Source organism: Triturus cristatus, chromosome 7, assembly GCF_964204655.1.
Source record: "Triturus cristatus chromosome 7, aTriCri1.1, whole genome shotgun sequence".
NCBI classification, from domain to species: domain Eukaryota; kingdom Metazoa; phylum Chordata; class Amphibia; order Caudata; family Salamandridae; genus Triturus; species Triturus cristatus.
Genome location: NC_140590.1, coordinates 97,837,725 through 97,851,635, shown reverse-complemented (window position 1 = coordinate 97,851,635; position 13,911 = coordinate 97,837,725). Strand labels below are relative to the sequence as shown.

Sequence of the window (13,911 nt, the reverse complement as noted above, 5' to 3'; positions counted from 1 at the left end):
ATATCGTTGTTGCTAATATCATTTTCAATAATATAATTGTAAAGAATATCATTTTAATTTATTTTATGTAGTTTAGTTCATATAGTAATTGTATGTTTTATTATTATTTGCATAATTGTTATACTTTTTTAAAATATAGTTGGTAATGTTAAGTGATTTTGAATGTTTTATTTAATATTAAATAGCAGTGTTGTGGTGGGTTGTTGGGTTTGTAGCACGTATGGTCGGAAGTTAAACAAGTAATAATTCACTACAAATGCATTAGAAATCTTTAAGTAAGTATGTGCTTTATATTAATTATGTATACTATGTAATATTGATTTAATTTACTTAGATTTTAGGTATGGGTTGCTATGTTTGTAGGGGTATAGGGTGTGAAGGTAATTAGGTAATAATTAAAAATAATAACTATTAATGTTTTCTTATGGCACAGCATGCCTTGCTACAGTGACAAACGACGTTGGAAGGTTTATATTGCCAGGACATATAGTCCATTAGATATATACATGTCCTTATTTTTAAATACCATGCAGTCTGCCTTTTGGGCATTTTGGGCCTACCTTAGGGGTGACCTAAATACATTAAAAAGAAGATTTAGGCCTGGAAAAATGGTTTCTTCTGCCAGGTAGAGTTTACAGATATAAAAATGCCATGTCAGGCTGCAGTGGCAGACCAAGAGTTGTGGTTTCACTATTCACTTTAGTGGTGGCACAATAATTGCTGCGGTCCACTTATGACGTTTATCTTACGGATCCTGGGTACACGGGGTACCATATACCAGGGACGTGAGGTAATTTGAGTATGACAGTCAGGGATTAGTCAATTGTATACATTTTTAGGGGTCACAGTACACACAGTGGGTGCTGGACGTCAGCGCCCTGGTGTACCGAGTCTTTACAACAGAAATAAAATCCATCAAAAAGTGGGGAGGGGTGATCACGCAAAAAGGGCATTTCCTTACACAGTGTATGCCCTTTCTGATGTTTTTATCCTAGAGCTTGTTGATGGAGATCTAAAACTGCCACACCATCTACAATTGTGTCACCAAACAGATCCAGGAGGATTTCTGCCTATATTTCAAAATCTCCTAATACTATAAAATGATCATGCCCCAAAGATAAAGGAAGTATTAGACCTAAAAAAAGATTGCTAAAGGATTCGGTTGGATCCGGCAGTCAATAGCAAATTATACTGCTCAGACCCACCAAGGCAGGGGATGCAGTTGAGAAACTTGGAAGATCGCTAAGGGGAAGTCCACTAATGTGAGTTTTCTAATCCTATACTAGGCATCCACTATTACTGCCACTCCACCAGCTCATCAGAGAAGGCGGTGGAGACGAAGAATACAACATCCTGTGCAGACATTACTGCTATATGTGAGGAATATGTACTCAGGAACATGTATCCGTAACAAAAAGAACATCCACCCGACTCTGAGTCAGTAACTTGTAGACCTCGGTGACATGTATAACCACCTACTGAGCATATATTAGTGCACACCTCAGACAGTGCTTGGCCTCGAGCTTTCCCTTTGCTACCTGATAAGGTGCCGTCTTGAAATACTGCATGTACTTGCCTTTTTTCCTGATGTGTGGCTTATCTAATGGAAATGGCGACTTAGAGCAGCCGTTCATGAGATCTGTCCCTCACTGACCTTCGCTAATGAACTATCTGTATATAGAAAATATGCATTAGAGTTTGGCCATAAATTCTTGCCACCTATCAATTTATCAAAGGCCAACTACTCACTGCAGAGGTTGAGCAACTCCTCTCTTGAGAAGCTCACTCAGATGTGAGCATCAAAGTCTGGAGAAAGATGGACAGCATGACTGGCACTGAGTGCGATTGGTGCAGGTATGCATGATGCATACCTTCGCCACACTAGCGACATGCCCCCTGCGTGCAGCCACTTAAAAATGCTGTTCTTATAGTCTCCTTCCAGCCTACACATCAGAAAACACAAGTAGAATGCCTACCTAAAATGCTATCTATCATTGTGCTTCTGACCTCATGAAAAAATAGTGGGAAGGTGAGCCAGTGCGTACTCCACGTCAGTCTGTATTACTCAGGTAGTCGCCTTCTAGAGATGTTTCTTGTGCTTGCACCCAACCAAACCACTCATGCACAAAGAGCAAACAGGTTATGGCAAGGATAGTTTTTGTGCAGAATCCAGCGCAAATACAAAGAGAAACTTACGAGGAGAAATAAAGATGTTTTTCCTTTTTTGCTCCAGCCTCAGGGAGGTGCTGGATTTTCATCTCTATAAGTCTTTGGAGGTATGAGGTTGTATCAAAATCCATGGGTGGATGCCTGGGAACACCTATGCACCACCCATGCTATGGGTCCCTGATGCAAAGTAATGCGAAACAGTGTGAACTTCGCTCTGTTACCTTTTTTTAGCAGGCAACATAAAGAGCCATTTGCATTTATTCGCAAATAGCAAAAAGGATTTTGCATCGGGTCCGTGTTACAAATTAACAAAAACCTGACACAAAATCTTTGTAAATCTGGGCCCTCAGGAGTCTCAGGAGAGGTTCCATCATACACATGCAATTCTTGTTAAGAAGGGCATGCATGACTACCTGTTCAACTTCTTGCTAGCGGATGTGTCCCAATGCAGAATGATGGTAGTTAGTACTTCATGTTTAAAGTTTGAATCATCAGCAGATACTGTTTGGGGGGCAGAGAAACATTTTGCACATGTTAAGATGCACCTAACATTCTAAACATTTCAAACAAGTCCCTCAGGTGAAACGTGTCCTTCAGACATCTTGAGCTCTTGTTGATAAGGAATAAGATGATGTATGATAAAACACTTAGGGCCTGATTAGGAGTTTGACTGATGGGACACTCCGTCAAACATGATGGATATCCCGTTCGCTGTATTTCAATTCCATTATATCCTATAGAACTTGTAAAATGGTGGACAGGCTATCTGTCACGCTTGTGACGGATTATCCGACACCTCAAACTCGTAAACAGGCCCATGATGAGAAAGGTTTGTCAATCACAAAATTGAACCAAGGTATTTTCGGCTAGTTGTCTATAAGGACCACATGTTCTAGGATAGCTTCTCTACCTGTTGCATGTTGATTGAACAGTGTAGAATGCATAATGATAGTGGTGCAATGACATAATTATCGGGGATGTATGTAAAAGCATCAAATTGGTCCACAGTATAAATTGAAGTTTCTTAAATGTGACCTAGATTTTCCTGCCTGGGACCTGATTCACAACAAAGTCACCTCTATTTATTGAAGAATGTTTTGTGGCTCAGGTCCTTTCTATGATGAATTAGGGTGTAAAACCCTGTAGCAATGAGAGCATAAATCTCATTGCTCTGATGTAACATATTGCCAGTGACACAGAGTTTGCTATATGAATCTCCAGCACAGGAGCTGCCGGTTTGCCCATCAGTGTCCTTCCTAGTGCCTTGTGTGTTCGAGCAGCGCTGATATAAACATGCTATCTTGTCTTGGGATGATAAGCAACATCTTTCCATTTCTTTCCTTTCAGACAACAAAACTCGGGGCCTCAGTAATCTTGAATGTTACTCCTGCTTCAGTACCTCGAAGGACCAGTGCTCCCCAAAGAACGCTGCTGTTGTGAGGTGCCTCGATGATTCTCCAAGATGCTTTGAAGGGAATGGCACCATCATTCTAGGTAAAGCCTCTTCACTCGCCCTCAGAATCCTTACCGAGCACCAGAGATTAGCTTTACAGTCCATTAGTATATCTAAGGTACTGTGTGTGTGTCTGTATTTGCTGGGGGTAGGTGGATGCTTGCCTGAACTGTTTCATCATTTTACATGGGAAGGCCTAACAGGTCTTATGTTTGGGTTTCATAGCTTGACAAATGTATAGGTTCTTCAATGGCTGTGATCAGGAATGGGGTAGGAATAGTTCTATGGCTAAAGCCCTCTGTCAGGGTTTAATGGTAATAACGTAATCCTCATAATCAATATAGCTCAAAATCACAATCACCCACCTCTTCTAACCAAGTTTTTGTTATTTTTTTTATAATTTTATATTCTTGGTCAGTCAAAGAGTACAGTGTTCACATCTTAGGTATATATAATTGCAGAGTAATGTACACAATAGGGTCAACATATTAACATGCACAAGGTTCACTACCTTCGTTTTCCCTTAGTTTGCAATTTAAAGCTCTTAAGTCAACACATATGTTTTGTATCCAGCTTGCGAACTAAAACAATGGGTGAAACCCACTCAGAGGAGTTAATTGCTTCAATAATCCCTTCTGACACAAGCTCTGTTAACATATCCTTTCACTCCTCTCTAACATTATTGGGTACTGGTCTAATCTTTTGTCTGACAGGTGTGACATTACTCTTGAGTTTGATCTCATGAGAGTAATCTTTGAGTTTTCCTAATGAATCAGTAAATACTTGCTTGTAACTGTCTTTTATAAATCTTTCCATGTCTTCACAACCTGTAACTGAAATGTTATTAGAACACATAGATTCATCCAAATGACTGGTTCTTTTAGTCTCGGATTTAAAATTATACCAAGCTTCCATTGATCCCTCCAACCAAGTACGTTTATCCCTTCGACAGAGACATATAACTGTATATTCACCATTCTGTTTTTAAGATATAACCTTGTGTTAAAATATCCTACCATGTCAAATCGAGAAACATCATAGCCTACAGGATTTGTATCCGATGGAAAAATCTTTTGTATATCAAAAACGACGCTAAGTTTTTCTTCAAAATATTGTTTGGAAATAATAGTCCATGGAGATCCAGAATCAGCCCTGAGATTTAAATCTATATCTGATATCTGAACCATACACGTGGGGGAATTCCTAACAGGCATGTCATTATAATCTTTAATATTTGCTATGCTATCAACTAATGATACAACAAAACCTTGATTTTGTGACGTATTCTCATCTCCGCCATTATGTAGAATTTACCCAGGTCCCTCTAATGTACATGAGACCCTTCCATGATTTTGAGGAGTAAACTTTCTTTGATCTCTACACATGTTACAAAAATGTCCAAGCCTTACACGGTTCCTACATTCTCTTTTTATAGCTGGACATCCTCCAAATGAAGCCATATGTTTTTTGTTTCCACACCTGTAGCAAAGTATTTTTTTTTCTCGTTTCTATCAAATTATTTTGAATTATTGTAGTTAGAACTGTGAGTGGTATTCAAATTAGGAGAATCATTTTTAACTTCACCATGACGATTGACTGCACAAACTTCTTCTGATTTATCAGACTTGTTATTCACATTCCTTACGGTATGCATCCATTTTTCTGTTTGCTCAAAAGCTTTCGCAGTGGAAATAGCTTCTGATAGTTTGGGATCACCCATCACCCATAACTGTTCTTGAGTTTTTTACACTTCACATGGACAATAATTTGGTCCCTTATCATTTCGTCAGACATGTTTCCATCTAGACCATGGTAATGGAGGATCACCTTTAGATTGTAAAAACTTAGCTGGTGGTTCAAATTGCATATTCCTTAATATATGTTACACATAAATAATGGAAAAGTAAAATTCTGTAAGGTTTTTCCTTTTTTTTTTCTTTTTAAATAAAACGAAAGTTTGAATATATTGAAATATGTTCCTTTCCATTAATAAATTATTTTCCTTTGTAGTTTAATTAAATACAACTTACTTGGGGTTCAAAACGATGTTGAATAAAGTCTAATGTTTAAAATCCTGCTCCGTATGAAAAACAATGTTAATCTCTGTTCCTGTACCACGTAATGGTTGCTATGACGGTTGTCAAGGATTCTTAAAATGGCCGCCACTTTGTGTGCATCGTGCGTCTATACGTCACGCATCCCATAATTCAGAGCGCAGCGTGAACACATAGAAATGCCATCAGGATTCGAAGATGAAGGAAGAATGCCGCTCTCTCCACCGTTCCCAGACTCGTGAAGATTCAGCGCATTCACTCCACACAATGCAGGACTCGTGGCAGATCAGCACACCCGCACAAGCTGATTACATTTGAATTTTAAGACGCATAATGGTAAAACGCTTATGGTGTATTTTCCAAATGCAAAACAGTCCAAAAATCACCACAAACTTCCGGTTTGGCGTACGCTGACCTGATTTTCATCTTTTCTTGATGAATATTATTCACTTCCTTTCAGTTGTAGCAATGACTTGTAAATTCACCTATGAGTTGTTTTAAGGGTTCAGGAAAACGACTCTTCTGTGCTGCAGCTCCTTGTTGAGTGAAGTGTTCCTCCCCTCATTGCCAATTGTTGAAAGCAATAAATCCAGGATGATTTAAAATGATTTTATTTCCAATTGCAGCACAGCAACATAGAGCAGTCTGATCATCATTAAGGCTCAGTGCAACTGACCTTTCAGATACAGAGAGTTCCTAAGCAAGGTTCTTAATGGAACTAGAAGGTAGAACAAACAATAACTTGTATGCCTGATACATGAACATTGAGATATAACATACTCCTTAAGCCAAGTTGCAGTGGCCATCTCAAGGTTCTTATTGTATATTATGCAAAAGAGCGCCCTTGAGCACAGTTAAGATCATAAATAGATTATTCAGAAAACATTTTAGAATCACTGATATGATAACTGTTTAAATGTACCCTGTTGCATGTCCGACCTTCATGCCATGCCTACATATAGTCTGATCACCCTATGAGGGTGATATGTGTTTCCCTCGTCTTCATTGCTTGATTTTTGACCTTGAGAAAGCTTCACTCATTTTTGTTGTATGTCACTCATAATTGCACAAAAATTATGAAAATGTCACTCATAAGCAATCTGAAACCTTGGCAGCTATGGTGGTGCTGATGACATGGAGATTGGGGTCGGAGGTTCACTGGTATAGTTGTGGCTGGTGGCGTACGGCCCTGTCTGATCATGAGGGGTCTGCTTGGAGCTGCCTCCTCCTCCCTGGGCACATAGCCCACCCTGACACGCTGGTCTTTCGTATCCCTGGAGTTCCAGGGAGCACACAGACTGCGAGTTTGCTGAACTTGCTCCTCCAATGCCCCTGGAGCAATCATAGTGGGCCTCCTACACCACTAGCATGCCAGAGCCATGTTACAGGCAGTCAAAAAAAGAATTGGGGGCCGTTCCAATACGATGGTGCCACAATCACAGCAAATTTGTCGCAGAAGACTGTGGCCAAGCTGAAAAAAAATTGACGCTTTGTGCACACCTGTGGGATGCGGGGATCAAATTTGGCCTTCCGGACCTGACCGTGATGATCGTGATGGTGAATAGCCGCACTACGGAATATGATGACATGGACCAGCTGGCAGCCTACCGTGACAAATGCAAAAAGAACAGTTGATGGACAGACTGCAGAACAATGTCACACATTCATCCCAGTACAGAGATCTGGGCCTAAATTCATAGTTTTTTTGCTCCCCTTGCCATTCCAGTTTGGACCCAGCCATATAGACACTCTGGATGACTCCATAGATATACCTCTTTTTTCTGATCATACCCACTCCCCGAAATCCTGATCCTCCCTCGTTGATTACCACTGTCAATTCCTCCGGGATGTCAGGCTGAAATTCACCTATTTTAAACTACTACACAGTTGCTACTTGTCCCCGGTGCACTTGCATCAGGCGGGCGCTGCTACTGCATCATGATTGCTGGAATGGTGGACAGGAGGATATGACGTGGAGCACATTTTGTGGTCTTCCCCAGCGCTTGACAGTAACTGGTCGTCAGTGTGGACTACTCTCGGTGGCTCAGGGATAGTCAGTTTGATGCCCTCGGCCAAGCTGCCTCTTTTACTTGATAAGTCAGACTGAAACATCCCTAAAAAACATGAGAAACGCTGTCTGGCGGCGGGCTGGCCTACATCTAAGCTCTGCATTTTACACATTGGAGGAAGCCACCGGTACCCAGTGGAACCGACTGGCTGTCTAAATTGGCTAAAATGACAGAATGCAAAGGAATTATGTCTAAGAGGAACGACGACACGGGCTCATATGCCTAGGTGTGAGGAGCCTTCTTATGTGTGGGGGGCCACGGACTCCCTCACACACCCTAATGCAGGAGGAGCACACCGACTCCTACAGGGATGACAGCATGGTTCACTGTCCAGCAACTATCACCCAATATGATAGGAGACAGCTTCGTCCTGTTTGTGCTCTGTTTGATTGCTCTACACAGTGTTAGTCTATTGAAATGTTGGATTTGCGTCTGGCTAGGTGGACCGGGTGTCTGAGACTCTTTGGGAATTCGATCCGGACAACAGTGCCACTAATAAATAAAGATGCACAAAATCTTACATTCACATTAAAAAAGAAAGACAAGCATTGGCATAGCCAATAGGTCTCGCTTTTGAAAGCTTCTAAGTATTTAGTTATGCAGCACAATATCCTTGGTGCAACCACATCAACTGTTGCATGGCTAAAAACTTATAAGGTCCCAAAGGCGAGACCTATTGGCTATGCCAATCCTTGGTGTGGATGTGTGTGTGGTTGTGTGTGTGTGTGGTTTTGTGTGTGTGGTTGTGTGTGTGTATGTGGTTGTGTGTGTGGTTGTCTGTGTGTGTGGTTGTGGTTGTGTGTGTGTGGTTGTGGGTGTGGTTGTGGGTGTGGTTGTGTGTGTGTGGTTGTGGGTGTGGTTGCCAGTGTGGTTGTGTGTGTGGTTGTGTTTGTGTGTGTGGTTGGGTGTGATTGTGTGTGGTTGTGGTTGTGTGTGTGTGTGTGGTTGGGGTTGTGTGTGTGGTTGTGGTTGTGTGTGTGTGTGTGGTTGGGGTTGAGTGTGGTTGGGGTTGTGTGTGTGTGTGTGGTGTTGTGTGTGGTGTTGTGTGTGGCTGTGTGTATGTGGTTATGTGTGTGTGGCTGTGTGTGTGGTTGTGGGTGGGTGTGGTTGTGGGTGGGTGGTTGTGTGGGTGTGGTTGTGGGTGTGTGTGGTTGTGTGTGTGTGTGGTTCTGTGTGTGGGTGTGGTTGTGGGTGTGGGTGTGGTTGTGGGTGTGGTTGTGGGTGAGGGTGGGTGGTTGTGTGTGGTTGTGTAGGTGGTTGTGTGTGTGTGTGGTTGTGTGTGGTTGTGTGTGTGTGGTTGTCTGTGCTTGTGTGTGTGTGGTTGTGGGTGTGTGTGGTTGTGTGTGTGTGGTTCTGTGTGTGGGTGTGGTTGTGGGTGTGTGGTTGTGTGTGGTTGTGTGTGTGTTGTTGTGGTTGTGTGTGTAGTATGTGTGTGGGTGTGGTTGTGGGTATGGTTGTGTGTGTGTGGTTGTGTGTGTGGTTGTGTGTGTGTGGTTGTGTGTGTGGTTGTGTGTGTGCTTGTGTGTGTGCTTGGGCTTGTGTGTATGTGGTTGTGTGGTTGTGTGGTTGTGTGTGTGTGTGGTTGTGTGTGTGGTTGGGGTTGTGTGTGTGGTTGTGTGTGTGGTTGGGGTTGTCTGTGTGGTTGTGTGTGTATGGTTGTGGGTGTGGTTGTGGATGTGGTTGTGTGGTTGTATGTGTGTGTGTGGTTGTGTGTGTGTGGTTGCGTGTGTGGTTGTGTGTGGGTGTGGTTGTGTCTGTGTTTGCATGTATGTGTGTGGTTGTGTGTGTATGGTTATGTGTGGTTGTGTGTGTGTAGCTGTATGTGTGGGGGTGTGTGTGTGGTTGTGTGTGTGGTTGTGCGTGTGGTTGTAGTTGTGTGTCGTGTGGTTGTGTGTGTGGTTGTGTGTGTGACAGTAATACTAAAACATCTCAATATAAAAGAACACAAACATCGAGTTTGTGGAAAGAGAAAGCACGTTGTAAGTCAAACGGGCACAGCATAGCATTAACACAACAACAAAACAAACAGGATCACTTAGCGAAGACTGAGTGCTGATATTGGATACACACAGCCCATCATCTTAAGAGTTCGATTGCAGCCAATGTGCACTCAAACCTGACCCCTCCTTGTGAGTCGCACCCCATATTTCATGAGTTGTAACTGCTGCACCCACCCTAGCGCTTTGAGATCTAAAGCGCTACATAGGTCTAATCGATTAACCAGTCGCCAACATGCTGTGCTTTTAAAGAGAATGTGCCAAAAGTTTCCAGCTTCCTCATCATGTCCTCATGAAAGCACCAACGAAAGGACTCCCTGAATGGTGCAACGGAAATGAAGCAGCCACTGCGATCAGAAATAAACACTGTGAACGTTGTCCAGTTTCACAGTAACATTTCCTTAATGTTCTTTAAGTCACAAAACAGTAATACTAAAAGCATCTCAAAATAAAGGAACACAAACATCGAGTTTGTGGAAAGAGAAAGCACATTGTAAGTTAAACGGGCGCAGCAAAGCATTAACACAACATGTTATTTGATGTTTGATGTTCTTTGAACGAGAACATCAAAGGGGCGCCGCGAAAGTGAAAGTGATCGCGGGCTCTTAATGAGCATGACGAGATTTGCCAGCTTCTGCTCCTAAGCGTGTGCCCGCGCATATGCACTGTAGCTCTAAGGCTGGCCATGGTAGCATTTTTTTTGAGCCCTCACAAAAAGTCTCGCCAGACCAGCGCATGCGCTGGGTCAGGCGAGACCTAAAAAGGAATCAGGAATGGAGCCAAATGGATGAGAGGTGATTGCAACATGAGAGAAAAGAGGAAATGGTACCCATGCCAATGAAGTGCTACAGAGATGGCAACAGCAGCACCTTTGATGGACTCAGAATTACAGAGAAGGAGTGGGAAAAAAGCAGGGAGCAGAAACTAGAATGTAACCAGGAACTAATGGAAAGGGTCAAATGCGAACAAATTGGTAAGTGGGGCAGGGAGCCAAGAAGGGGGAAAATAACAAAAAACTAAATGATCGCGAGTGTCAAGAGACAAGCTGCCAAAAGTCAGATGTTGCTAGGCAGCTACCCAGAGCATGCACTGGCCCTTTTATGGTCACTCACCTATCAGGTTCCAGAAGCCGAACCCAAAACCCAGACGTGAGTGCTATGTTAACTTCCATTTTCCATATTCGCCAGGGCTGACCTCTTCTGTACTGTACTCATGGGAAGGTTTGAAACCTGTATTCCTGGGTAGAGGCACTGGGATTGCATGATATTTCCTGCTAATCCTGACAGGACTGTACAGGTGTCTCCCCTCTCCCCAGAAAAATTAATTTCGATGGATCATACACTAGGGCCTGCTTTCTTTGGATTCCATTAATGAAACTGAGAAACCAGTCAAGGGCAATGCACAACAAATGACCCACAAATCTCTCCAAAGCATCATATCCTTTCCAGGATGTAAATCCCTAGAGTTGACCAAAATCGATACAGGAATTAAGGATAGCCTCCACTACATGTTCTTGGGAGCCTTCTGTCAATACGGTGTTGGCCTGACATGAGACACACGGAATTCCGGATGTATATACAGGATATATAGGTAAATGAAGATGTTTTCTTGATAGCGAAACCATCCCTCACCTTAATATTCTGGACTGAGTCAATGGAGACCGTTAACCTGTCTCTTATATTTTGACTTGACTTTAAGAACTTGCAGATACATCCTTTTTCAAACTTCACCTTTGTGCCTAAGGAAGTAACTGTGGTGGAAAAAGACAGGCAGGAAAGGTGCAAGGGTGAATAACAAAAGGCAAGGTTCCCTTGAAGGCGTGCACAATGTTGCTATAGGTAAACTCCCCTTAGAAATCCAGTTGCTCTATTTATTTGGATGCTCCATCAATCAATCAATCAATCAATCATGGCATTTATATCGCGCACTACTCACCCGGAAGGGTCTCAAGGCGCTTGGGGAGGGGGGGGGGTCTGCTACTGCTCGAACAGCCAGGTCTTGAGCTGTTTCCTGAAGGCGAGGTGGTCCCGGGTCAGCCGCAGGTGGACCGGTAGGGAGTTCCATGTCTTTGCCGCCTGGTAAGAGAAGGATCTTCCTCCGGCGGTGGCTCTCTGGAAGCGGGGGACGACGGCGAGGGCGAGGTTCGCGGATCGTAGCTGGCGGGTGGGCGAGTAGAAGGTCAGGCGGTCGTTGAGGTACCTTGGGCCCAGGTCGTGGAGGGATTTGTGTGCGTGGGTGAGGAGTCTGAACGTGATCCTTTTGTTGACCGGGAGCCAGTGCAGGTCTCTGAGGTGGCTCGAGATGTGGCTGCGTCGAGGGATGTCCAGGATGAGTCGGGCGGAGGCGTTCTGGATGCGCTGGAGTCTCTTCTGTAGCTTGGCTGTTGTTCCGGCGTAGAGGGTGTTTCCATAGTCCAGTCTGCTGGTGACGAGGGCCTGGGTGACTGTTTTCCTCGTCTCGGTCGGAATCCATTGGAAGATCTTGCGGAGCATGCGGAGTGTGAGGAAACAGGATGAGGAGACGGCGTTGACTTGTCTGGTCATCGAAAGAGTGGAGTCCAGGATGAAGCCCAGGTTACGTGCGTGGTCCGTTGGTTTGGGTGCGGTGCCTAGGGCCGGGGGCCACCAGGAGTCGTCCCACGCGGAGGGTGATGGTCCCAGGATCAGGACTTCTGTCTTGTCTGTGTTCAGCTTTAGGCGGCTGTCTTTCATCCATTCGGCGACGTCTTTCATCCCTTCGTGGAGGTTTGCTTTGGCGGTGTCGGGGTCTCTGGTGAGGGAGAGGATCAGCTGGGTGTCGTCGGCGTAGGAGATGATGTTCAGGTTGTGTTGGCGAGCGATGGCCGCTAGAGGTTTCATGTAGATGTTGAAGAGCGTAGGGCTGAGCGATGATCCTTGCGGGACGCCGCAGATGATCGTGGTGGCCTCCGAGCAGTAAGGAGGCAGACGTACTCTCTGTGTTCTTCCGGAGAGGTATGAGGTGATCCAGTCTAGGGCCTTCCCTTGGATGCCGGTGTCGTGGAGGCGTTGTACTAGGGTGCGGTGACAGACAGTATTAAATGCAGCGGAGAGGTCTAGGAGGATGAGTGCTGCTGTTTCGCCGTTGTCGAGCAGGGCACGGATGTCGTCGGTGGCTGCGATGAGAGCGGTCTCGGTGCTGTGGTTGGTTCTGAATCCGGACTGTGACGGGTCGAGGGATCCGTTCGTCTCGAGGAAGGCGGCCAGTTGCTTGTTGACGACCTTTTCGATGACTTTGGCCGGGAAGGGAAGGAGCGAGATGGGGCGGAAGTTCTTGAGGTCGGTCGGGTCCGCTGTTGGTTTCTTCAGTAGGGCGCTGAGTTCGGCGTGCTTCCAGCTCTCCGGGAAGGTTGCTGTGTTGAAGGAGGCGTTGATGATGTCTCGGAGGTGGGGTGCGATGGTGGGGGCCACTTTGTTGAAGACGTGGTGAGGGCACGGGTCGGTCGGGGATCCGGAGTGGATGGTGTTCATGATGCGAGTCGTGTCTTCAGGGGTCACCTCGGTCCATGTCCGGAGGATGGTGGCTGGGTGCGTGGGTTCGATCGGTGGGTGCGGGGGATGAACGCCGAAGCTGTTGTGGATGTCGGCGACCTTGTGGTGGAAGTACGAAGCGAGGGAGTCGCAGAGGTCCTGTGAGGGGGCGATCTCGTTGTTGCCGGTGATGGGGTTGGAGAATTCCTTGACGATGTTGAAGAGCTCCTTGCTGTCATGGGCGTTCTTGTCCAGTCGTTCCTTCAGAGATTTCTTCTTGGTGGTGCGGATGAGCTGGTGGTGTCTGCGGGTGGCGAGTTTGAGGGCGGTCATGTTGTCGGAGGTCTTGTCGAGGAGCCAGGTCTTCTCCAGGGTGCGGCAGGCCTTCTTGGAGTCTTTGAGTTCGTCGGTGTACCAGGGGGCTTTCTTGCTTCTCGGCCTGATGAGTGGGTCCTTCAGTGGGGCGAGGTTGTCGGCGCTAGTGGACAGCCACTGTGTGAGGTTGCAGGCTGCTGTGTTAGGGTCCGGTGTCCTGCCGGGGGGGTTCTGGCTGAGGGAGGTGGTGAGCTGGTCGGCGGTGATCTTGCTCCAGTTTCTGTGTGGAACCTGCTTCGGGTGGTGGTGGGCCGTGTTCTTTGCGAAGCTGAAGTGGACGCAGCTGTGGTCGGTCCAGTGGAGTGC

The 13,911-nt window shown here is 45.2% G+C and overlaps 1 protein-coding gene and 1 long non-coding RNA gene across 3 annotated transcripts in view; one reads left to right on the top strand and one right to left on the bottom strand.

Annotated features, from left to right (window-relative positions):
• LOC146808912 (uncharacterized) overlaps positions 1–13,911 on the bottom strand; it is a 424,390-nt gene that overhangs the window by 312,975 nt on the left and 97,504 nt on the right. The gene's annotated exons all lie outside the window — the stretch shown is intronic.
• Positions 1–13,911, top strand: part of LOC146808913 (ly6/PLAUR domain-containing protein 3-like) — a 448,169-nt gene that overhangs the window by 388,114 nt on the left and 46,144 nt on the right. The window contains exon 4 of the mRNA XM_085615716.1: positions 3,517–3,663. Coding sequence (XP_085471842.1) covers positions 3,517–3,663 — 147 coding nt within the window. The remainder of the gene's footprint in view (positions 1–3,516; positions 3,664–13,911) is intronic.